Source organism: Siniperca chuatsi, linkage group LG2 (assembly GCF_020085105.1).
Source record: "Siniperca chuatsi isolate FFG_IHB_CAS linkage group LG2, ASM2008510v1, whole genome shotgun sequence".
NCBI classification, from domain to species: Eukaryota; Metazoa; Chordata; class Actinopteri; order Centrarchiformes; family Sinipercidae; genus Siniperca; species Siniperca chuatsi.
This window is the reverse complement of record NC_058043.1, coordinates 4,659,716-4,686,622: the sequence shown is the minus strand read 5'-3', so window position 1 is coordinate 4,686,622 and position 26,907 is coordinate 4,659,716. Positions and strand designations below refer to the sequence as shown.

Sequence of the window (26,907 nt, the reverse complement as noted above, 5' to 3'; positions counted from 1 at the left end):
ATTTATAAAATGTTAGATTATGTGAGTTTGTGTGTATGAAATATTCCGGTCACTGTCCCCGAGACAAGAACTCCGTAGCAACTTGTAAAGGAGTGGTGCCCCGTTTGAAAATGAATTTACTGAGTTAAACACTGTTATTCAATATGAACGCTGATTTTATTCTGATAGCTGGAAGTGAGTGTAAACCTGCTTCTTCCTCTTACCAAAATTAAAGTCATTTGATCTACATTCATGTTAACAACCTGCTACATTCATTTTAACATGCACTTACTCAATGTATTATTAAGCATTATTAAGCATCTATCATCTCATAATCTTTTTTCTTTCTGCAGACCTTATGTTTGATGGCAACAAGTGTTCACTGCCAATGTTTTTCGCTTGGTTATTGTGATAATACCTGCACATGGCAACTAAAGCAGAATTAAATATATAATAAAAAATAAAAAAAACATTTCAAGACTGACACAGGTTTGTCATAGGACACATATCCGGGACGCTGTGTTAAACATGAAAACCTCCTATATAATTTCTATATATTTCATCAGCTTTTTGAAGTTTTTCCTCACTTGAAGACAATTACATGAAACGGTCCAACAACATCACTATATGAAGAATTTTTCTACCATACAATGAGTACTTTGCTATCTTCCAAGAACCTAATATATAAAGTGTGTTCCCTCTTACAAATTTCCATATGTGGCACATTTTCCTGCCATCTAACACCTTTGAAATATGCAGAACTTTCCCACTGGTAATGCTTAGAAATCAGTTCACTTCCCAGCAGTGACAGTGGAAAGGAGGCCATTGTTGTTGTGTTTCGTAGTTTAACGATCTTCACAGAGGTGTAATAAGTTTAATAATTCATAAGTGTTGTGGATTCAATTTTGCTTTAAACCACTTTCATAAGTTATCTGGCTGGCTGCTTTCCTGCTGTGGGGCTGTCACAGGCATAATGGACCCCAGAGGCTGCTCATCAACACACACACCCACACACACACACACACACACACAAACACATAAACAGAAATACATGCACACAAACAAAAATGCACAGCCTCTGGCAGCCGAGAGTGATGAATACCCAAAAGGATTTAGGCACCAAATGTACACCTGCATGCGCACGAGCACGCAAAGACACAAAATAGACTAAAATATGTGTATTTTGTATACACATATTTTAGTGAGAAATAAAGAACACTTTAGGCAACTTGGCCATATCTGTCTCTGTGACTGGATGTAAGACAAACTGCTTTAGTCACAATTTTCTTCCTCCAGCGGTATGAATCCTCAGCCCTCGTCCTCCAAACCCACAAATTTCTCGTGCCAGAGTCTTGGTGGCTGAGGTATCAGCACACTGCAAATATGTTTGTCACAACAGGCATTTGGAAGCATATGATCTGTTAGCACTAATAGTCTTTTGGAATGGATATACTCAGCAGCTTCATTCTGACACATTTTCTTTTTAAGGTCTCTTTCCACTGGCTTTTCTCTCCGTTCTCCAACTCTGCCTGATAAATTAGCGTCTCCTGGTGAATAATTTGAATGTGATTAGGCTAATGACTGCTGGCGCTGTCAGCTTACTGAACAGGTTGAGTTACAGACGAGGTGTCAGGCCAGATTTTCCACTTGCGGTAGAAGCACTGGCATAATGCTTACAGCGTGAGCATCTTTTCAGGCAGAGACAGTAATGACTTTAGCACGTGCAAGGCCGGTTGACAGACTAAAGGATGGATGTCATCGTAAAGATCTAACTAATTTTTTTGTACAAAGTTCAGATTCATCACTCAGTATCAGCAATAATGCTATTGTTGTTACTGAGGGAGTAAATGCATGCTTTGAACTTTTAGCAAATTTTAAACAGTAATTGAGGACATAGCTGAAGGTTTATTTTAATGTATTTTCACATTTAAAAAATTCTAGAAATAACATTAACATTTGCTTGCGTCTTTTAACTGCCTGTTTTTACTCTCTTTTGTCTTTTCCCTCTTATTAGTATTATTATTATCATTAGTAGTACAAGATGCAGTAGCAGATGTAGTGTTCTAAACAACAGCAGCATCTTCATGTGAAAAAAACACATTCTAGCTTGTTAAGTTGGCTAGCCAACATCTCCATGTCTCGTGCATGACTTATGGTGTCCTGTCGAGGTTTCTTGTAAACAAACAAATGTTATGTTGACATTTAGTTTTACTAAAATGCATTGTGTGTTTCCTTAAGGTCTAACAAACATCTTGAGTGCATTTCCTTCCTCATTAAACATTTACAAAGCTGATTTTTTAAGTATTTTAAATCCAGCATTGTTTACATCCATGTCTTCTTCTTCCCTACCTTTGTTGCAGCATATCTTGGTGTGTTACCGCCCCTTGTTGATCCGTGGAATAGAGTGACACCATTGGTAGGACTGTGCATTGTGTCACTGCGTGCATGCGCACATACATGCTTGTGCGCATGCACAAGATAAACACTGAGCCACTCATGGAAAAACAGCTCCATAGCTCTACTAGAGGTGTACAACTCAACAGGGAACCTTTATCTTTGACTAGCTTTGTTGTAAGTAAGGGTTTTTGCACAACACAGGTGGCAGCCAGAGATTTATTTCTTGCAGATTGGTTTCAGGCTTAATTATTTATTGGTGGGGCTACAGAATTTGTGGCATATTATAGTCAATTTCAAGTATCATATGCCTAACACAAACAATAAAAATCATTTTTTTTAAAGTAAAAAAAAATAATATTCTGCCCTCTTAATGGACTAGTAGATAAAACCCAAGTGCAGACAGAATGCAGGCAGATGAAGAAATAGACAACAGTCAACTCTGGAAAACTCGGAAAACTGACTGAAAAAGTATAACTAGAATAACAGAGAAAATACACAGCTCACATCTAGAGGGGGGAAAAAAGCAACACAGGCAGGGACTGTAAGAAATGCCTACATCTTTAGTGACACAATTTTCCAGCCACGAGTTCTGCTCCTCCCAGCTCTGAATGAAGCTCAGTTGCTGGTTGTGGAGTTTTTGCAGCAGCATGACTTGAAGTTGAAGTTGAATGCAATTGTAAGTTGCCTTGGATAAAAGTGTCAGCTAAATAAATGTAATGTAATGCAGGGAGAAGTTTTTCAAGACTGGGTCCTTCCTCCGGCTAACATCACCAACAGCACTGCCAGGAGTGAGTAGAGGAGCTACTGTAGCCTGTTTTGAAATTTCCAGTTGCTTTTATGCTTCAAGGTCATGCTATTTTCTGCCTGCAAGACTATCAGAGGCTGTTTCAGATAATATAATTTTAGCCATAAGCAAGCATCCAGCGATTGTCTAACTTTGAACTGCTACAACATTGCTCATAAAAAAGAAAAGCCATTACTTGTAAGCTTAGTGCTCACTCACTGTTGCCTGAGTGAGTGATTGAAAAAGGGAGTGACCAAAGTAGTAACTATCAGCCTATGGCAGTGTGCTGCAAAAAAAGAGACTGATTCCTGTACCACTCAAAGTTGCCCTTGGCCTCTCCACTGCAAGTTAAATTAAAAATAAATGAGAAGAGAAATAGAGAAAAAAAGAGAAGATGATATAAGTACACACTACAGGTGCAGCATCTTCTGCTTGTTTTACAGGGTTGTAGGAGAAAAACTCCACCGGTCAGATCCAACATCCAGCTTTATACAGAAACACCTGCCAGGCCTGTGTGTGTGTGTGTGTGTGTGTGTGTGTATCTCTTGTCTGTGTGTGTGTGCATGCATGCATGAAGGGAATACTAACAGACACCGCTCTGTAGTATCTTGCAGGACTCCCTCAAGCTTTCACCAAACCTTTACACAAACACGCACATACACACAAACATAACATACAGTATAATCACACACTAACTCTGCAGGCTGTTGAGGATGAGGCTGTGTTGCTGACACCTGAGAGTGAAGGAGATGTAATTGCTGTAGTCTGCAAACGTCCTCACTGCCTCCTCATAATCCTGCAGCAGTTTCAGGTTCTCTTCACCAAACTGCACAACAAAATGTTTCTGTAGATTTGGATCATCCAAGTACAATGTACTGGAATTTAACTATGGGCCAAATTGTACTTGTAGAGTTCTTCCCATCATCCAACAAACTTAATCTGTTCTGGTGGGGAACCTCTCTGAATTGTTCACACCATGATGTCACATGACAGTCTTGAGATCCCAGTAATAAATGACTTGTTGATTCTCAGGTCAAAAGACGTTTAAATGTCAAGGTTAAAATCTGCAAAACAAAATGTTGAAAACTGACAGTTTTAGATGCTTTTATTACAAATAACTTGTTTTTTTTTACAGCATTCAAAGTTTTCAGTACATAGCTGAGCAACATTGTGGTATTTTTCATACAAGGCAACACTTAGCTCACCTGACTAAGGTAAGAAAAGATAACCCCTCTACAAATTCATGGCACAACATAAAAGAGCAAACACACTGGGTCAGAACTCAGCAATGTTCACCTGCTAACAAGAATATGGTGTAAAAGAGGCCATACAGGTCAAACTTGAGACAGCAAAGGGGGGCTGTGACACCACCTGTCTGAGGCTTACAATAAACAGTATAACATTGTTGGCATCGCATTTCTCCAATACACTCACCTGCCCTGTATGGTGGGGCAGGATATCACCTCGAGACCTGAACTGGACCTAGTTCTCTATTAAATACAGATGAAATGAATATCTCAGTTAACTCCTGACAAGTATATTTTCCAAAGAGTTGGAGTATTGCTTTAATGTTTGTGCTTTCACTCTATCTGTTTCTCAAGGACCACCGTACATTTTCCCAAGAAAACCGTCTTCTCAAGTTACCACCGAGTCTATTAACACACGCTCACACACAGCAGAAACACTGACATGCATATGCAAGTTATTTCACATTTTGCCTCAAGGTCACCAGAAACCTACCAGACAGGCAATGGGCCAGGCAGACAGAGAGACAGAGAGCGAGGCAGTCTACAACAATACACACAAACACACAATTTCACACAGACAAAACACAAAAGACACATATGAGCATGCTCTGACAGATACTAAGGGCAAAATCACATAATTAAACAAACACACAATCTCTGTTTCTCTTTATCTGTCTCGCTCTTTCACAAACACACACAAACACACACTTTGCCCAGAGGGCACTGCTGTGCTAGTTGCAGCCGTGGTGACCTAACATTATCTACGAGGACTGTGGACTCTTCTAGGTTGACACACACATCAGACACACACATTTTATTGCATTCTTTTTCGGGATACACACACATACAGACTCATTGCTCAAACACATTTACATGCACGAAAAGTGCATTTTATATGCAAAGCAAATGCAAGTGTAGGAGCAGACACACAACACAATCACACGCACAGACAATTCATACATGTTGCACACCCACACAGCTTGTAGAATATTTTCCATTTTACAGAACAAAAAAATCCTCACAAACAAGCATTTATCATATAGACACATAACAGCACATAAAACTCGGTCACAGACATACACACATGCACACATACGCATACACACGCATACACAACTCTACACAAGTGATTTTTCTGTATGCGACAGGGATGTGGACGTGTGAGCGGACCTGCATTATGATCAAAGTTTCACCTAATTATATTGGATGTAACACACATACACACGCAACCAGTCGAAAATGTTGTGAGAGTAAGGCAGTGCCATTCTAGATTAGTGTGTTTGTGTGTGTGTGTGTGTGTGTGTGTGTTGTGTTTATGGGAACATGAAATTGGACGAGCAGTGCGTAATGACCACCATATATTCATTGTAGCAGTACTAGACTCTTCAAAATAAGGGTGCATAAAATTGAGTTTACTGTATGGCTGAGGTTCTCAGCCTTAAAGTCCTTGGGGATTGGGGTCAGAATGTTTTCTAAAATTGATGCATTGATACAGAATTGAACAGTGGTGGTTCGGGTTCAGGCCATTACATATAAAAAAATAAATCAAAATTACAGTCAAAAAAGTCAAAACCCTAATCAAGCCTGAGCCCGAAGCTTTATGCAACAAAATGGCCCAAACCCAACCCGTACCAGAGGGGTCCTGACATCATATCAGGATTTGGGTGGGTCAGTTACAGAACTCTTATGTGCTCTCTTCGTTTCAGCACCACTGTTCAAGTTTTTGAAGAGGTAGATTCAAAGTACATACAGGGATTCAAATTGGCACCTAAAAGCCTCTCAGCACAGTGGGTGATAATATTTGTTTGATATATTTAAATATGCTTGAAATTTTATACAATACTATTATATAATTATAATAGCATTTGTATAGCACCAATTTGGAGCCACCTTCATGCTCTTAAAAACTGTGCTGAAATGGGCGGAGGAAAAAAACAGCACACATTTTATTTATAGTGGAATGAATATGACCTTTCTGACCTATTAAAAAAAAGGTACACATATAATTTATTATTTTCCTAAAGTCTGCACACTGAGCGGATCCACAGTTTATGCTCAGGGCCAAATTTGAACCCCCCCCCCCAAAAAAAGAATCCTGCATCTGAAATCTAAAACAACATGCAACAAAATGTGGTGCAACATAAACAAAAATGGCTAGTAAAATATTATATTAGCTACTTATAAGAAAAAAAAAACTGTGTCCATCTCTCGAAATTGGCAATTGTGAAGATGTGCAGAGCGGCCATGAACCTCATCATCATTTGTGGTTTCTTTAAAGATTGATTTTAGGTTTAGGAACCCAAAGGTGCATTTTGGCTGGAAGAAATACCAGGCAACACCTTTTTTTTTTAGAATGTACAATGCTGAAAATTGTGGAGTAACAACACAAAAGGATCTAAAACTGCACTTATAAACTAAGTGAAGCTTTTTAAGTTTCTCCCCTGGGTTTCTTCTGTAGCAACAAAACATTGATGCATTTTTATAACAACAGCAGCACTCTTTCCCTACTCTCTGAGAATTTGAAAGTGTGATTCATCTGTGAGCAAATCATGACTTGGACTAGTTTTAATATTACCCAGAAAAATATCTTCATATTGTTAAAAGAGAAAACACTTCTCTTTAAACAACTATGTGTTTGCAAGGCTGCAACAACAAATGAATGTCCAGAAAGTACTAGCACTGTACACAATAGTAAATATTAACATAATAATGCTGCCTATTTACGATATTTTGTTGTCTGAGTTAATGTGCATAATACACTTGAATGGGCTGAAACTAAAGGAGTGCACTGTGTTTGTATTGGGCAGCTGCCAGGTACCAACATCTGTTTAAGAAGTGAAGCAGGCTGCTGCTGAAAAAAGAGCACCAATACACAGCAAGGCTAAGATGCCATTGAAAGGAGTTGAACTGAACAGAGTAATGCACTCAGCCTATTTCATTTTGTTGAATAAGGCATTTAAGCCGACACACCATTATAATCAACCAACTATTCAGCAAACCACCAGGTAGGCGTCACAATACAAATGAACTAGCGTGCTGCTGAAGAGTTCAGATAAAGACAGAAGCACCTGGTCATTCCCAGCCACAATACAGAAAGATTGGCAGAACTGGCGTGAAAAATCCTAAATGAAAACATTATTTTCTCAGAAAAGATATCAATTTATACATATAAGTCACATTATAACTGGATCTAAAATACAAAAGTTTTCCCAGTGATGTCCAGTAAATTGTCAACTCTCAGCTTCTATACATTTGCCATAATTTCTTGTGGATCAACAGGATACCATAGACAGATCACATGAGACTTACCTCAACAGAACGATAGAGTTGGCCCTTTATTTAAATGCTTAAAACAACATATGTTCACGTTTTTCTGACAAAGATCCTATTCTGCTTGTGCAATTAATGATTGTTGTCTTTCAGTAGCAAAGACGGAAATGGTGTGGAGTTATTACACTGCCTTATGCCGTACAAAGCAGGTGATTTCAACATTAGAGACCGCGTTTCGCTTCTTGTCTCTAGATCATTTATTTTAATCATGAAGGCAATCTTTGTCTGACCGTAACCAATAGTTTAAGTCTCCTAAACTTACCTAAACAGAGTATGAAACTGCCTTTAACTGCCTTTCAACACATTTTCAATCAATAACTTTATTTGTCCCCAGTGGGGCAAATGGTTATGCAGCAGTGGGATGCATACATTTAGCACACATAAAACACAGGGCACATAAATACAACACTAAGACCAAAACAAAACATACATACACAGTAAAAAATACTCAAGGATTTCAAAGGAGCAGTGAAAATATTCTATATTTTTCTTATTGTCAACAAATCTCATGAAAAGACCAAACCAACAAAGTATTGCTCTTACTAACAAGCATGTACTGTGTATCCAAAACCTGATATATCTTATATACAGTATATATACCCCATAATGACAACGTGAAAGAAGTTTGTTTGAAATCTTTGCAAATGTATTTATTACAAATAAAAAATTTAAAAAAAATCACATGTACATAGTATTTACAGCCTTTGCCATGACACTCAAAATTGAGCTCAGGTGCATCCTGTTTCCACTGATCATCCTTGAGACGTTTCTACAACTTGATTGGAGTCGACCCGTGGTAAATTCAGTTGACTGGACATGATTTGGAAAGGCACACACCTGTCTATATACGGTCCCACAGTTAATAGTGCATGTCACAGCACAAACCAAGCCATGAAGTTCATGAAGAATTGTCTGTAGACCGCCGAGACAGGACTGTATCGAGGCACAGATCTGGGGAAGGGTACAGAAAAATGTCTGTAGCATTGAAGGTCCCAATGAGCACAGCGGCCTCCCTCATCCATAAATGGAAGAAGTTTGGAACCACCAGGACTCTTCCTAGAGCTGGCTGCCCGGCCAAACTGAGTGATCGGAGGAGAAGGGCCTTAGGCAGGGAGGTGACCAAGAACCCTATGGTCACTCTGACAGAACTCCAGTGTTTCTCTGAGGAGAGAGAAGAACCTTCCAAAAGCACAATCATCTCTGCAGCACTCCACCAATCAGGCCTGTATGGTAGAGTGGCCAGACGGAAGCCACTCCTCAGTAAAAGGCACGTGACAGCCCCCCTGGAGTTTGCCAAAAGGCACCTGACGGACTCTTGGACCATGAGAAACAAAATTCTCTGGTCTGATGAAAAAAAGATTGAACTCTTTGGCCTGAATGGCAAACGTCATGTCTTGAGGAAACCAGGCACCATTCATCACCTGGCCAATACCATCCCTACAGTGAAGCATGGTGGTAGTAGCATCACGCTGTGGGGATGTTTTTCAGCAGCAGGAACAGGAAGACAAGTCAGGATCGAGGGAAAGATTAATGCAGCAATGTACAGAGACATCATTGATGTAAACCTGCTCCAGAGTGCTCTGGACCTCAGACTGGGGCAAAGATTCATCTTCCAACAGGACAACGACCCTAAGCACACAGCCAAGATAACACAGGAGTGGCTACGGGACAACTCTGTGAACGTCCCTGAGTGGCCCAGCCAGAGCCCAGACTTGAACCTGATTGAACATCTCTAGGGAGATCTGAAAATGGCTGTGCACCGACGCTCCCCATGAAACGTGATGGAGCCTGAGAGGTCCTGCAAAGAATAATGGGAGAAACTGCCCAAAAATAGGTGTGGCAAGCTTGTCGCATCATACTTAAAAAAACTTGAGGCTGTAATTGGTGGCAAAGGTGCTTCAATAAAGTGTTGAGCAAAGGCTGTGAATACTTACGTACATGTGATTTTTTTCGGTTTTTATTTGTAACAAATTTGCAAAGACTGTACTTGAGGACTGAAACATGATTTTTACCTATGGAGTGAGGACATTTTTGGAAAGTGAGGACATTTTAGCTGGTCCTCACAACTTCAAAGGGCTGTTTGAAGACTTGGTTTTAAGGGTTAGGTTAGAATTAGGTTATGGTTAAGGTTAGGGTTAGGCATTTAGTTGTGTTGGTTAAGGTTAGGGTAAGGGGCTAGGGAATGCATTATGTCAATGACAGTCCTCACAAAGATAGAAGTACAAGGATGTTTGTGTGCGTGTGTGCGTGTGCATGACACGTATACACACAAACACATAGGCTCAGTGTTACTGAATCCCAAGGCCATTATGATGCTGACGGTGGTAAAGATGTGTAATTAGCTATTGTCCACGACAACGTTGCCACACAGTTTGACTGTAGTTAACACACACACACGCACACACACAGCTTCACTCACAAACATACACTCACACACATACACACATGAACTGTATCAACCCCACCCGCTGAGCAAATATAACACAGACGGGAAAAATAAACAGAAAAAACAAAAGACAGGATGTGCACAAATAATACAACTATAGTGTACACACACACACACACACACACAGACCTATCTCTCACCCACACATATAGAGCGGCTATGGAAGGAACAAGCAGTAATTAGGCAGGGTAATGGCTTCTCTGTTGTGGTTAATTGCAGCTTGTATGGATCTGGCAGGGGGGGCTGGCGCTGAAGAGGGGTGTCACCGCTTTAGCTCTAATGATCTCATGTATTTTTTTCTCTGTATCCCAACCTTACCTCTTTTCTCTCAAAGCTCTAAACTTTATTTGTGTAAAACTTTCAAAAACCGATGACACAAAGTGCTCATTCATCGGAGGAGGATCAGTCTGAAAATGGACACATCATTTTCAGTGCTCACATTGAGCAAAAAGTAAACATTTTTCCCGACATGTTAAAACCTTTGTATCCCCATTAAAATGGGTCAAGTTCTGGATTTTAACATCAATGTAAAATTTGTTTGGGGTGTGTTTGCCTGTCACATTCAGCAATCCCACCTCCGCTCTGTTCAGGCTCCACCAAGTTGCTCAAATAAAATTTTCTGGCCCTGGCAACTGACAAGAATATTGAGTGATAAACCAAACCTTCCAAAGACCCAACCCTATCATGAGACAAGAACACTGATATTTGAGGATTGTGCAAAATCCTGGATCATATTCAATGACAGTCTTTCATTATGTCCAATGCTAATGTTTTGGAAATTCTTCCTACAGTATCTGTGCATGACAACTACGGTATGATTAAGGTCAGGGAAAGATTGGGGTTATTGCAAATAAAATTAGTTTCAGCTAAGGTTAGGGGTTAGACAACTAAAACACTTGGTTAAGCTTAGAGAGAGATCCTGGATATGGTTAATGAAGAGGCCGACGTTAACTCAATAAGTCCTCCAAATGAAACGACAAAGTATGTTATTTGTAACTGCCCTTTAGATCGACATGTAGAAGTGTTTTCTGATCTGGTGCCCCTCTCGTCAGGACGGCAATGTTTGTCTGTGCCTTCCAAAAACCGTTACAAATCACTGTTGAGTAATAAACCTGCTTACCTGGTTATAATAATAACCATGATAATAATAATAATAGTTTATTATTATTATTATTAGAATAAACCTTATTATAACAATAATGACCACTTACCTATGCAGACTTTGTTACTCTATACTAACGTCAGCTGACCGTCTCCTTTGCTACTGACAGACTACAGTCATAGTTCCCACAGCCACAGGGATTTGTTGCTTGAACATATGTTGTTTCGTGCACTTGCCGAAATGACTGATGCTGTAGTTTTTCTTGGGCGGACAGTCTCCAGATCTGTGTTATGACATCAACGCTGGTCTGCTGCATGACAGTCTGATGCACTACACACTCATCCACCACCCTGACTTACACACCCTTTGCCTCTCTACATATAGGACACTACTTCCTGCAATGGCACTGGATACTGGGCTGAACGTCCTGTGGGCACCATCACAGACATTACATATTGTATTATACTATACAGTCCAAGTTCTACTATTTGTGGTCACCATGAACTATGAAAGCTTTAGCTCAGTTTGCCCTGAAAGAAAAGCAAAACCCAAAACCCTGAAAAACGACTGACTGCACACCGATACAGCCCACCTGGTAGGTGCCATTCAATTAAAAAAAGGAAAGTCTTTGTGTTTTGCATATACGTTTCAACTGTTAGACACATATGTCACTAAATCCTCCTTAAGAGGAGCCAAACCTCCCTAAAAACATGACAAACAAAAGGAAAGCTGGTTTTCAAAAAAGAAAGAAAGAAACAGCTCACAGCTGAAGAGAAGCAGGCGTGAGGAGAAAACAGCTTGGCAGGTGTAGGGCAGGAAAAAAAACATCAAAAACTCCTTTGAAGTTTCAGTTTAGTTTCTTTCTACTAATACTTCTAACACTTCTCCGGATCCAACAAGATGCTCAGTTAACTCTGTTGACAAGGTTCAGCAGAGGGCCGGCGAAGGGAGACAGATAGAAGAAAGATGAGGTAAGTGGGTTTTGTGGTGAGAAAGATAGTCCCTTCATTGATAAGTCATAAGTCACATGGTTTGGTCCCCATCAGCTGCCGTACAGTCTGCCATGATGCACCTGTGAGCTGCTTGTAAGCCGCTTGAGGTAAGAGCGTTATCTAAATGCCTTAAAATGGAAATGACAGACGGAGGAACTGAGAAGCAAATGAGATGAAGACATGGGGAGAAATTTGTATTTCTGTTATTGAAAAGACTACACGTCACTTTCATTACAATATATGAAATATTCAAGTGCAACCTATAACCATAACATGTTATCGGTGTGTGCATGTACAGTGTGTGTGAATATATGTTCAGTGAGTGCTCATTCTCACTTTCACTTTGTGTGCCGTTTGCCTGCATCACCGTCATGCTCGTAATCACAGAACAGACGCCCTCCTGGAGGATTATGGTTACAACAAGCTGAGTGAAATGCAGTTTGTAGGGAACAGCAGAGAAAGCTGCACGCGTTGTGCACAGCTGATGATAACATCCAACACACTCATTGCCTCACAACAGTCACTATTAGATTCTCAATGTGGTCAGCTCAGTAAGGATCAGAAAATGAAGTGGAGCAACTCGCACAGTCGGCAGAAAGCCAAGGCGGTGATAAACCCTTCATCATTCATTTATTATCCATTTCTCCTCCGTTAGTATTTTATGTGCTCATTTCTTCAACGGTGATAAAAAAAAAGATTAAATCAATCCCAGAAACAATGCAGACAACACAAGAAGCAATGAACAATAATTTATACATTCTGTTAACACATAATATTATATCATAGTCATATGCTCAAGAAAAATATATGAAAAAGGCATTGCCAAACTACCCAGCAGCAAGGAAGACTGTAAGACATTAAAACAAATCTAAAATGTGTCTCAATGTCCAATGTTCTCCAAACCTTTCCTTTTAACTGCTTGACATTTCCAATCAATGCCCCTTGAGGATGAAGCCAAAGTGCAGTAGTAGTTTAACGGAGCAGGCAGTGAAATGTGAGACCTCTATAGTGTCTGTACATAAAACTAAACGAAATAAAAGCAGCTTTCTGAGTTTCAGCACATTCCCAGCACTATCAGCTTAGTTAGTCTCTGAGGCCATTGCAGAGAATATAGCTCCCACTAAGCTCATTGGTGCATGAAATAGAATGCCGCTCACCTTATTAATACCCCTGATGCATCTCTTTAACTCTATTACAGTACTGTATATTAGTAACAGAATAAAACCAGCTTTGTGCTAGTTCTGAGTCTTGACAACTGAAATGTAAAATACTTAGCTTTGTTCACTTAGCAGTGCCTACTATGCTAATGTTAGATTCCGAAAAAATTATGAAGCTTACTCATGTAAACTTCATCATTATAATACTACTAAACTTGAATATAGCTTTCTTCTTTCGTCCAATGCATAAGCAGCAAAACTTACTGGTGGTGGGAACAGTAACAGCTGGTCTGTACGATTGGAGGCATTTCAGATATGGAAGTTCAACAGGGAACAAATTAAAGTCTCACCATCCCTAGCTACAGCAATCCAAGCAGGTAAACAGAAATTAAAATGCAACAAAGTTCATACGTTTCAGCATTTTCTATGCAGTTGAACTTTTCCACCGCACAGACTTGTAGGTGATTTGACCCTGAAAAAACGGCCATCAAATAACAACAACAAAAAAGGTATCTTTGGTTCAAATACCTTGAGGTAGAAACATCCAGGCTGCACGTAAAGTGAACATACATGGGGGTCGTTCGGAGAGGTTTGCATGGCTGTTTTCCTTTGTGTATGGGTTTTGAGTGTGATGTTAACAAGTTTTTTTTCTTTTACGTTTCCACCTCTTCACTGGAATTGGATTAACCAATCATTTTGCTTGTTGTTGAGATTTGATAGTTGTACACGTTTAGGGAACCCATACCTTATTTACCCATAATACCCTCTCTGCGTAGACATGCAAAAACATTTATTTGTATCTTTGGAGGACCATAATTCCAGCCTTACACACCTTGCAATATATTTAGCTTCTGGATTTCAGTGAATTCAAATTTTGGCTAATTCAAAATCTACAAAAACTGACTTTCTATTAAGTTTAATTTACATAGTGATTATTTCAGCTAACAGCAATGGTCTGCAAAACATTCAGGTGTTTTTCTGATCTCTGTGACTGATTTGTGTTTTAACCTACATTAAATCTTTAACACCTGGTGTCTCCTAAAGCTGGATTTTAATTCTACTTGTGCATTTGGTTTTGTTGTGAAACACGTTAACTAAGAAGGCTATGCATGCAAAACCACTAGAGCTGTGATTGTGGCTGCTTGTGTTTTCTCCTACATGTTCCTGATGCTGGTATAATGAAGAAAAACAACATCAAGCAAGTTGAAAAAAAAAAAGAAATGTCCTCCTTTTCATCAACATTATATTGTATGATCTATCAAAAACATTTCCGCGATCACCTCCCTCTATCATAGCAAATGTAAGAATGTCAATAAGATTACTTTTGCTATTAATGGGCATACAGCAGTAGTCTCCTTTTCATCCACAGTATGACCGATTTAACAGCTAACACAGAAGCATTAATTCAAGTCTATTCCAAGAAAGAACTTGTAAAGACAGGTGAGTGGATTTTCTGGCAATCCACTGACCTGTCTTACATTTCTGAAGGCAATGTTGGTTGGTTTGAGAAAAACAAAAGCAAAAACAAAAAGCCAAAAAACATAAATAAGAATAACAAGAAATGCTAAAGCTGAACAAAGAAAAGAGTGCCACCTATAGAAATCTAAGCGTCATCAGCAGAACATCCAAGCAAGAAGATGCCACAGGACCTCCATGCAATGTTTGAATGACAGGTGATTTCTGGGAAGTGTAGTTCAGAATCAAGAGCTTAACACCAGTATATTAATAATTAAAAGACTGCAATCGAATCATTGAAGGAATTTCCCTCATGGGTTCTGCACTCACCAACATTGTTTGCCCCATCGTCCCTCCTCAGACCGCAAAACATGACAGCAGACATTGAGTTTTCCTTATTAGAGCAACATCCACAGAGGACAAGAAAGAGAGACAGATATACACTAAAAGAGATGAAGAAGACAGAAGAGAAAGCGACAGAGGGAGAGATGTGGACTGCCGAGTTCTCAGGGAACACAGTGGCGATGATAAGAGATGACTGGCGCTTACGTTACGACCGCTCAACCCCCGAGAGAGAGAGAGGAGAGAGGGAGAGAGGGTAGGATGAGCTTAGGAGAGAGAAAGTGTGTAAGAGTGTGTGAGGGAAGGGGAGAGGCAAAGAGAAGAAAAGAAAAATGAGAGAGATGCTGAGAGTTTATGTGGGAGAGTGAAAGACAAAGAGATAAATGGAGATGGACGAGAGAACGAGAAGAGAAAAGGCAGAGAAAGAGAGTGGTTAAGTGATTTTTTTCCAGTTCATCCATGTTTATTTTAAATCGTGTTGGACTAATATGGCAACCCTGTTTTCTGTTCCTGGGTTTGTTTGCCTGAATATTAACAAAATTTACAGAACATTTGATGTTTTATACACAGTGTTGGAAAGAAACGCATTATTTAGTAACACTGGAATTATGCTTCTGCAGGAATACATGTTAATATATTTGCAAACCTATGAAGAGAAGGGTGTTATGAGTAACCTGCATTTATTCATAACATCTCCCAAATTTCAAGCATAGTGCCGACCTGCATGTCAAGAAAGCTGATTGGTTCATCTAACATCCTGTCAGGAAGTTTTCTCTGTTTTTCTTTGAGAGTTTGGGCATAGTACTGCCACAAGTGTTCTAGCAAAGGAGAGAGAAACCAAATTCCTTCTCAAGGCACTTAATATCATTGTTCATCTTGTCATTGTCAATTAATCTAGTTAACATACACATAGAGTCCACAAGAGTAAAAGTAAAAAGAGTAAAATACACAACAGTTAGCCTAACAGTAGTTCAACAGTTAGAATGCTGAATTAGCATTGACCTAGTAGCTAGTATAGCTATATACAGCCTAGTGGCTAGCTTGGTTAGCAGTAACCTGATCATAGAAAAACTAAATTCTACTGAATGACAATTTAACAATCACATAACAGCTTTGATAAAAAAGTACCTTCAAATGATGATCCAACAAGGGCATGTGGGGAGTAGATAAAATATGTCTGTCAACATTTGCTTGGATACTGATCAGACAAAATTGTAGATGTAATGATCAGTTAAGCTTGTATGGAATAGTGCCAATAGGAGTTGCTACTAGCTGCAGAAGACCCAGGTGAAGAACAGATGTATTGGTTCATTTACATTGTGATATTGATTTCCGTTTCCTGATTTCTTCTATGTTTTCTTTACATTGCGGTTTGCTAAATGTGTTACTGCTACACCGGTTACTGCTTGCCGGTCGGCTAGTTCACTGCCTTACCAGGGGTTGATATGGACAGGACAGGTGGACAGGTGGACAGAGAAGAAATGCGTCTTCCAAAGTTGTCCTATTTACATGTTTTGTGTTCTTAGTTAGCTAGCTAGTGAACATTGGCAGCTGGTAAGCCTACATTGAGGAAATGAACACCTGAATTTTGTTTCGAGTCTGAGTCATCTTCCATATTTCATATCATAATTTTGAATAGCTCATTATTTTTGGTCAGGTATATTAAAAGAGTGTCAGTATTTCCAAAGGGTCAATGAGTCAGTGAACTCCTCAATTACACAAAGCTGAATTTTTTAATACTGCTAATTTGTTGTCTTTTTTCTTAGATTTTGAATTATTTTACCTACATTTAAACCTTGTACAACTTGCTTTTGGAATACTGTACTTAATTACAGTATGGTCATGCCAATGAAGCTGGATTGAGACAGCGAACGATTGAGAGAAACGACACAAAAGAAGGGAGCAAATGTTTGAGTGCATCAGAGTGTGTTCCAGACATCCCACTCCTCCTCCTCCAGTTTGTCTACATATTTAGTTTTACATTTTGCTGATGGTTTTATCCACAGCAGCTTCCAACAAATTCAACACATGACAAGCTTCATTTACTAAATAACTTAGAAGACAAACCACAAAAAATAGATTTGATTTAAATTATGAGAGCAGGTCCAACTTTCATCTCCAGGATAAGGTGTTTCTTATTTAGAGAAGAAGTCAAATTTCAAAGCCTGCTGCTAAGGCTACTAAAACATAATGTTAATGTTAGGCATGTTCAAGATTTATCCAAGACAACAATCTTTCCCGAACCTTAACCAAATGCTTTGAGTTACATAAACAGAACTATAAAAATGTGAATCGTGCTTCAGTTGCCACAAGGAGATACTAGGAAAACAGTTTATGTTCAATATAAACATTTCCTCAGGGTGGAATGTTTCCAACAAAGCATATGTGGTAATGGAAATTAATTGTAAATGAACTCGATCTTTTAGGAGACAGGGCTGCAAACAACCAATTAGAAACACACATACATTAAATACATGTTAATTCCTCAACAGAATATATACAATAAATGGAAATCTATCATATATAAATGCATGTATATACATAAGAATTAACAGTACATAGGAAGTAATCTTTTTGGCTGTACCATTATTAACATAAACAAGGCTTTTCTACTTCATACCAACAGTTTCTCTCTCTTCACTTCTCTCAAATCCTCTCTCACTCTTTCTCCTTTTTTCCCCCCAGCACTCCCATCATCTTTTTTCTTTTCAATTCCATCTCTTACTCTCTCCATCTCTCTCTCTCGGCTCAGTAAGGTAGCTGCTTCAGGTTTTTTTTTCTTTCCCACTGTCTAAAATCATCAAAGCAAAAGACAAATGCACACACATGGTAAATACATGCATATCTGACATGCTTGCAAAGACACATGCACAAATGCCTTGAATGCACAGACACACACACACACACACACACACAACCTAATCTGTCTGCTGGCTGGGTGAGGGGGCAGAGACACTAATAACCCTTGTTATTACTCTCTCGCTCTCCCTCATGGTCAGTTCATCATGAAGGTTGCTCGCCTTGCGTTGCCTGACCTAGATTCATCTCAAACAGCTCAACCCCATATTTACATCAGCAGAGGTTCTGAGTCACATTGCTCAGTCTTGTCTTGCTACAAATCACTCAACAGTTGATGCCAGCAACACACACAACTGTGCAAACGGCTTTTTCACTTTTTTGAGTAGTTATACATCATCATTGTCTTATATTTCAGGAAGAACTGCATGCGTGCTTAATACAGAAGCTAAAACATACTGTATCCAGGAGCAATCTGACTAGAGTGAAATGATTCAGAAACCCTCCAAATTCACTCATACATATAGTCAGATACAAAGTCAAGATGATTTCACAGAGGTGATTTTAGAGTAAAAATTTCTCTTGTAAAAAAAAGCAAGGCCACAGTCCAAATTTCCAAATCCCAATATGGTGACGGGCCTTCAGATCGTCTTTAAACCAACCAACGAATCGTGTCACATCTAGTTTTAATTAGAATTTTTTATTTTTATTTGTTCAACATCATGGTGTAAACAACCTCCACTTGCCGTGATTGCCAACTTGTATCTAGCTACCAGTGCTGGTAGATGCGAGCAGGAAAATATAGAAAACAGAGCTGCTTCTTGTCATGGTTTCTCACAGACAAAACACAGTGAAGGTGGATATCAAGTTCTCAGGCTGACTAAAAATACTTGGAAAGTCTTTCTTCATCTTTAATTATGTGGCTTATAGTCCATTATACATCTTCAACTGAAATCTGCTATTCATTTCAACCACTGGAAGTATACAGTATCTGCTGTAAATATATCCATTTTTTAAATACCATTGGTTACAACCTTAAATCCCAATAAGTCCTTGTACCTAAACGACAGAATAGGTTGTTTGCCAATGACTCCCAATACGACATATATGACCGTTCCCTAAAACGACATATATGACCGTTGGAGAGTACCAGCATACTGGACCTTCGTCGTCATGGTAACAATAAACACGTGGTTAACGTTGTGAAATGGTCGGAGTTTGGTTAGGTTTAAGCCCCAAAACTACTTGGTTATGTTTTGGAAAAGATCATGGTTTGAGTTAAAATGAGTAAGTTACGTTAGTAAGTCACCGTAAGTCGCGAGATGTAACTTAGCTAACTTACATAGGCTACACACCTATGTTTGTAACTTAAAATAAGTCAACATTAATGTTTGGTTTCACACGGGACACGATCCCTGGTCTCCTGGACTAGAGTAAAAAAAAAACACACTTTCATCAGCCAAATTTGAAGCATCAAATCTTAAATAACTATACAAAAATAACAAGATGAACTCTCTTGTCATTTTCAATTTTGAAGTCATAACTATTATGTGATAAATCTATTGTGACATGACCCATAATTGAGTCTTTGAGTTTCAAAGAAACATGAAAAATCCAACATTGTGTGTGTGTGTAATTTTGAAGACAACAGCTATTTTGTTCAGAATCAGAATCAGAAATACTTTATTGATCCCCGAGGGGAAACTCTTTTGTGGTGTTTGTGTAAAAACTGTGGCCCAAAAAGTCAAAGAAACAATCAAAAGATGTACTTCTTATTTGCTCTATATTTTGCCTTTAAATATTACAACAGGTATGTGTTTGCATACTTAGGGGGGGTTTTGTCTTCATGTGACTTGGAATACTTTCCTCTAAACCCTAGAAAACTTGTCTCAACCATTCATAACATGGTAACAGTGTGACTTGTAGACTCTGGCAGGACCTTTGCCGTATAATCTACCAAGACTCTGCTGAAAACCACCATGTCTACAACGGATAAGTAAACTCTGAACTGATCTGCCAAAGAAGGGAACTTTAATCAAAAGGCAACGGAAAATATCTTCAGGTTCCATCTTTTTCTGTGTTTGTGTGCAAAAGAAATTCATATAACACAGAGTCTTCTGTGTTATATGAATTTCCCCCCAAAAAGCACCACAGAGCGCCACAGGAAGTCATTTCTGCCTGTGGCCATCAAACTCTTTAACTCCTCCCTCTAAGTGTTAGTCTGTATGACCCTAAGTCACTAAACTGGACATTGATCATTACATCTCTGCAATACTTGAAATAATTGTGCAATATCTTGTGTTAATACTCCGGTGCAATATTCTAGTTTTTCCTATTTATTGATATTGATTATTTATTCATACCTCTATTACTGCTGTGCAATTTCCACCATCTCATAATAATCTTAATAGGCTACACTTAACTTGACAGTAGATGCACTACTACTTATTACTTATGGTATTACATTGTATTATTATACCGTATTATCATGATCAACCGGTAAACCCACTTTGTACTTCACACTTATTTTATTTTATACATATACACCACCACCTGGTACTTAATTTATTTTCTGACCTGTATTATAGTATATTGTATTATATTTTTTGCTAGTACTTTCTCCTGTGTGCACTGACGTAAAGGCGAGCTGCTGTAACAAAGAGTTTCCCTTCTGGGATCAATAAAGTATTTCTGATTCTGATTCTGATAAAACTACACACTGAGGTTCAGACAAGCCTGAAGTCCCAGAGATAACAACCATAATTCTGTTGTTCTTTTCTTAGACTAGTTGTTTGGCTGGACAAATGTTGAGGCCCTGAAGGTTTTGAAATTGGCGTGAGTCACTCTTTTGATGATGACTTTTGGAGATGACTTTATTAGAGAGTTCAGAGAGGAGAATGACATGGAATACAAGTCCTGGACTGGAACCAAACTCAGGACTTTAAGACACCCTGTATTGCCAGCTTGGTTTCTGGCAAACATCATTTAGACATACACACACAAAGCCGACTGCTTGTCCCCTGGACATTGTTCCTACATGCCTGCTGAAGGAAGTGTTCAACATTGTTGGTCCTGCAATTTCCCTCATCCTAAACAACAGTGTAGCTAACGGTTCTGTTCCCTCTTGTTTTAAACATAGTTAGGTAGTACATCCCATCATTAAAAAGTCTAACCTTGATGCAACTGTTCTAAACAATTTTCGGCCTTTTTCCAAGTCCGGGGTAGTGCCCTACAGTGGTTTACCTCCTACCTAACAGACGGATCTTTATCTGTCAAAACTGGTAACCTCTTCTCATCTGCTCCCATCACCTCAAGGGTCCATTTTAGGGCTGATATTATTCGCCTTATACATGCTCCCTTAAGGCTCAATCTTCCATAAATACAATATCTCCTACCACTGCTACACAGACGACACTCAGCTATACCTCCCATTAGAACCCGATGAAAACAACAACACAGTTAGGTCCCTCCTTGACTGCCTCCAGGATGTGAAATACTGGATGGCAAAAAACTGTCTTCAGTTAAACAATAGTAAGACCGAAGTGGTCTTATTTGGCCCCTCCAACTCTATTGGGGGTTTAGCTAATCACCTAGGGCCCCTGGTGCCTAACCTTCATGCCCATGCCAGAAATCTTGGTGTTATCTTCAATCCTGCTTTGAAATTTGACAAGCAAATTAATACGGTTGTGAAAGGTTGCTTTTTCCACCTAAGAAATCTTGCAAAACTCAAACTGTTCCTCTCTTTTAATGAACTGAAGATTGTCACAAATGCCTTAATTTCTTCTCAGCTGAATTATTGTAAAGCTCTTTATTTGGGAATTAGCCAGTCATCCTTGTCCCAATTGCAGCTGGTGCAGAATGCGGCTGCTAGACTACTGACTGGTACCAGGAAGAGAGACAGCATCACACCTGTTCTGGCGTCCCTGCACTGGCTACCAGTCAAATATAGGACTGAGTTTATGGTTCTTCTTTTTGTTTTTAAAGCCCATACATAGCCTGGCACCCCAGTGCATCTCTGATCTTCTCCGCCCCCTTTCCAACCCCAGATCTCTTAGATCCTCAGACCAGCTGCTCCTGGCTGTCCCACGTTCGAGGCTTAGGCTCTGTAGACACTTTTAAGGCTAAACTTAAGACCCACTTGTTTTCTCAGGCCTTTGAGTGTCCTTTAATGGTTTTATGCCTCACCTTTATTCCTCTGTGGATTAAAATTGTCCTTTATCTATTTATTTGTGTATGGGATAGTATTTTTATGCTTGCTACCATGTTATATGATTTTATTCTATCTATCTTACTGTACAGCACTTAAATGTGCTTTATAAATAAACTTGATTTGATTTGATACAACTTGTAGAGAGTGAATGAAGACTTTTTCCAATTGTGAACTCAGCATCTCCACCAAGCACTAAACGTGTACGCAACATTAAGCAATATTTCATCCAAGGTTTTATTTTCTTAGGGATTAATACACAATTAAAAGCTGTCAAGGAGAAATGTTTTATTAAAAAATATGAATAAAGGTAGAGGTGAGCCAAGAAGAAGTTGTCTGTTGTCTGATGTCTGTTTTTCATTGAACAGACAGCAACTAGTAGAAGCAAAAGATGGAAGAAAGACAGAAGGTGAGCCTCTCTCTAACACACACACAGACACAGGAGGCAGCAGGAAAGTGAAGTTGTCAGAGGTGGATGGAAAGTCACTGCTGGTCTATTGAGACAGAAAAAAAATCCTTCACTCTCTTAACTTGCTATACTTAAAACGTGTGTGCTGAGAGAGATTAGCTTGTGCATTTGTTTGTGTGTGGAGGTGTGTGCGTGTGTGTGTGCATGCTACATTTCATGTTTGTGCATCCCTGCTACCATTTCAAGTGTGTTTCAGCAATGTCTTATGAATGAAGCTAGATATTTGTCTGCATATGTGTCTGTGTGAGATTAAGTGTGAGTGTGCACATTTGTGTGTGGGTTGGCTAAGTGTGTGTGAGTGCATTGGTGTACTGCATTAGTGAGTGTGTATTTGGGAGAGAGAGAGAGGGGAAGAGAGAGGCTAGAGGAAAGAGAAATAGGCAGAGGTGGAAGGAAGCAAAAGAAGCAGTCAGGAAAATGAGTCATGTCAGCTTGCACCTGCAGACGCACACACACTCGAGACACTTAAGATCACATTTTATGTTGCACATGGTCAGAGTTTTTCTCATCTTGTCTCTGTGACAAAATTTCTCTCCTCTCTTGCTCTCTTGCTTCTCTCTTTCCCTTATTCTGTGGGTTTCAAGTGCAAATGAATCCACATTCCGAGGATTATGGGTAAGTACTTTGAAGTGGCAAATGATGGCCTCCTGTGGCTCAGTGCAGGAAACACATATGCGCACAGACACACATAACATAGACACCCACATTCAGGCATGTGCACGTACACACACACACACACACACGTACTTTTACACATGGAATGACACATTCATACACACTCATACACCCACACAGTAGGCAGCTGGTTAAGAAAATTTATGCACACACATATAGGTGTCTAGACAAGGATAGACCATGCAAACACACACACTATTTCAGAATTGAGGGAAATACATTCTTAAAATGGAAACTAACAAACTTACTCCGCAGTGGATGCTGTTGATTCTCTTTATTTCATTTCATGAACAGATATTTTCTGCAACTGCATTGTGTGCCATAGAAGGCAGTGTAACAAAGGTTAGCAATAAAACAAATGGTAAAAACTGCCATTTAAAAAAAAAATTATATTAGTATGAAACAGGACCTGATCTAAATAAAGGTTACATTTGCAACAATTTATTACATTGTTAGTTTAGTTCTTTTTCATTTCAGTTTTTATTATGTTTTAAAGAATAACCTTGCATTAAAGTTTGTTATCGTGAACATCAAATCAGTCCATCTCCCACTCTCATGCTGTAAACCTCTCTGCCTCGTTTTCATTCCCTTTAATGCCCTCTGTTTCCTTCTCTCTGACTCTATATCTCCCCCTGCTGTGCATCTTCATTCTATCACTCTAATAGCACTCTGCACTGCAGGACACAAATGAGGACAGATGGACACAAAAAACTGTCTTACAACAACACAAGAGAAAGAAAATGACAACAGAGTAAAATAGAAGACAGGAAAAGAGAGAAAGAAAGTCAGAACGAGGGTGCGGGGGGATTAGATGAAAGAGTGAGGTGAAGGAAAGAAAACTTGGAGAGACAGAGAGAAAAAGATGGTATATGAGAGAAGAAGAAGAAAAAGGAAAGGAGACAAGAAAGGAGACCGAGACGAGGGAATGGGGGAGCAATGAGAAATGTTTATTTTATTTATTAAGAGGCCTTGATTGAACTACTATCAAGGACCCAAAATCCCAAAGAACAACATCTGCTAGAAAACTTTTCATTATAAGCAAACACAAATAAAGTAAAAAGAAATATAAGAAAAATTGGTACAAAGTAGAGCAATAAACCAAACTTACCAATTTACAGACATTATGAATCTCTTACTAATCCAAGTCTACTCATATTTCAATTGTCAACAAATTGCCTGAATCCCATAAAATTGAACTTACAATAGCTAAAACAACCAGTGACATAATGACCAGAGGCTCAACCATTCAGCCAGCCAACAGTCCAGACGAGAAGTCCAGAATCTCTGACAGAGTAATCAGGACAAACAAATCAGAAGCCAGCATGAGGAATTAAATATCCTTCACTGATGTCTTACACTACATCATCATTACATTTATCATTATCAAACTAATTGTGACAGCTGATCGTGATATACTGTAGTTTTTGGGTTATATCGTCCTGCCCTAAGACAGAGACAGAGCAGGTGGCAAAATAGATAGCTGTAATACAAACTAGAGAGGATAAGGAAAATATAGGCTACTAAGAGGGCTGAAAGAAAGAAAGAAGGTTAGAAGAGAGAAACACAGAGGGTAACACATGGAGATAGAAAGAATGAAACACATTGAAAGACTAAACCAATTTGCAAGAGAGATAGAAAATAGAAAAAACTGCAGTAAATCAGGAAAATATTGAAAAAATGGAGATAGAGATGAAATGAGATAGAGGGAGAGAGAGAAGAGACAGAGGAGAGGAGTAGAGTGCAAATCAGCAGGTTTCTGGCATCGCACGCTGGATGTCGGGCGAGTTTGAAATGCAAATTACCCCAAATCTGTTTTCTGCTCTTTCTTGGTGGAATCACAGCTTTCTGCCGTGCCAGCTACCCTACCTGTCAGTCCTCTCATAATTCACTCTCTAATTTCTCCCTCTGCTCTTCCTCTTTTATATTGCCTTCTCTCTTTCTTTCCTCTTGCTGGATTCAGACTGCCAAATTTGGTTTACACACAGTATTTTTTTTGGGTTTCTTGTTAGGCTGGATGCTCTACACAGAGAGATGTAATGACTCAAAGAAACTGGTGATTTTTACTGATGTGTAGCATTTTTGTGTCCAGTTACCACCAAAGATGATTGCTGCTCTTGTGGTAACTGGCAAATTATTGTATTTATGCTACATAAACTGCAAATGTCAAATGCAGTAGCTGCATTATGTATAACAATCAACAAACAGACCTGTATTAAAAGGAGTATTAAACCAGCACAGTCAGAATCTGAGAGCGGCATATTTCTACAGTTTAGCTGACGATCATCGTGATTAAAGATAAAATAATAGCTGGCATAACAACAACCGAGTATTATAAAGCTCAGTGCTTTGGCTCATAAGCTGATAAGTCTTCAAACTCACTGATCTATTTAAACTAGACTTCCTGGATCCCATTCCATGTCTTACCTGAAGCAACACGCCCCCATCAACGCAGCCCCTGCTGTTTTCAGTCTGAACGGATAACGTTAGCGAAAACCAACATACTGTAGACCAATTATTCACCCCGAAATTCTTGCGTTTTAACAACATCATGCTACTTCCACCTTTGCTTCTGAGAGAGGACAATTATTGTTTGCATGGCCACAAGAGGTCCCTTGTCAGGAAAAGGTAAACGGCATTTGAGCCAATGACAGATGCTGTTGTTTTTCTGGTGATAGTTTTAAAATGTCGGTAATTTTCAGACCCAAGAAACTGTACACGAGACCACTCGACAAGGTGGCCTGAGTTGAGTCCCACAGGAAGAAAATCCATGTGCTTGTGTCAGGATAACATCATCAGTGTATATCAGTGATTGTTAGCAAGAAAATGGGAGTGATAAAATGCCTCAGTGGTATATGAGCAGAAATGATCATGCAAGGCAAACTTAATGCCACACATCATTTTTCCTACAATGATAACATCAGTGGATTCAGATTGTTTCAGTCCCTTGAGCTGTGCTCTCCTGGCTTTGCCTGCCTGTACATTGTTTTTGATTTTTATTGTTGCGCCTCCTGGCAATGGTGGTAAAGAGCTGTACTTTGTTGATGAAAAGCCAATGCAAGTGGACCACAGATCAAAGCAAAAAAAAAAAAGTGTGAAATCAGACAGCAGGGTTAAAGGGAGTGACGTGAATCAGACTTAGGTTCAGATTCAAATAAAAGAAAATTTGCAGTCAACACTTTCCCATTTATGTCTTTTAGCTGCCTCCTCTTCTCATTGCTATCCTACCGAACATTTCCTCTCTTTTCTGCATGTCTTGCCTCTTTGCTTCACAATCAAAGACTGTGTAGACAATAACCAATGCATGTGCATACAGGACACATGCAACGACTCAGGCAGCAGATATGCAGACGGCTCTGTTAACAGTGTAACACCTACAGCGTCACCTACCTACTTCTTGTAAAAGATGTCTAGATCTCATGCATTTCTCTTCCCTGTGCTTTTCCCCCCATTCTGTATTATTTGTAGGGCACCTTCCAGATCATCAAGACAATGTTTAATCAGACTTTTTCCATGAATGTTGACAACCATA

General features: G+C 39.2%; 1 protein-coding gene across 11 annotated transcripts in view; it reads right to left on the bottom strand.

Annotated features, from left to right (window-relative positions):
- Positions 1-26,907, bottom strand: part of LOC122887804 (glutamate receptor-interacting protein 2-like) — a 267,289-nt gene that overhangs the window by 54,762 nt on the left and 185,620 nt on the right. For 2 of the 11 annotated variants that reach the window (XM_044221376.1, XM_044221413.1), the window contains exon 1: positions 15,220-15,426. The exons of the other annotated variants lie outside the window; for them this stretch is intronic. In XM_044221376.1, the coding sequence (XP_044077311.1) occupies positions 15,220-15,274 (55 nt within the window). In that variant the 5' untranslated portion in view covers positions 15,275-15,426. Of the gene's footprint in view, positions 1-15,219; positions 15,427-26,907 lie in introns of those variants that run through there. 11 annotated transcript variants of the gene reach the window in all.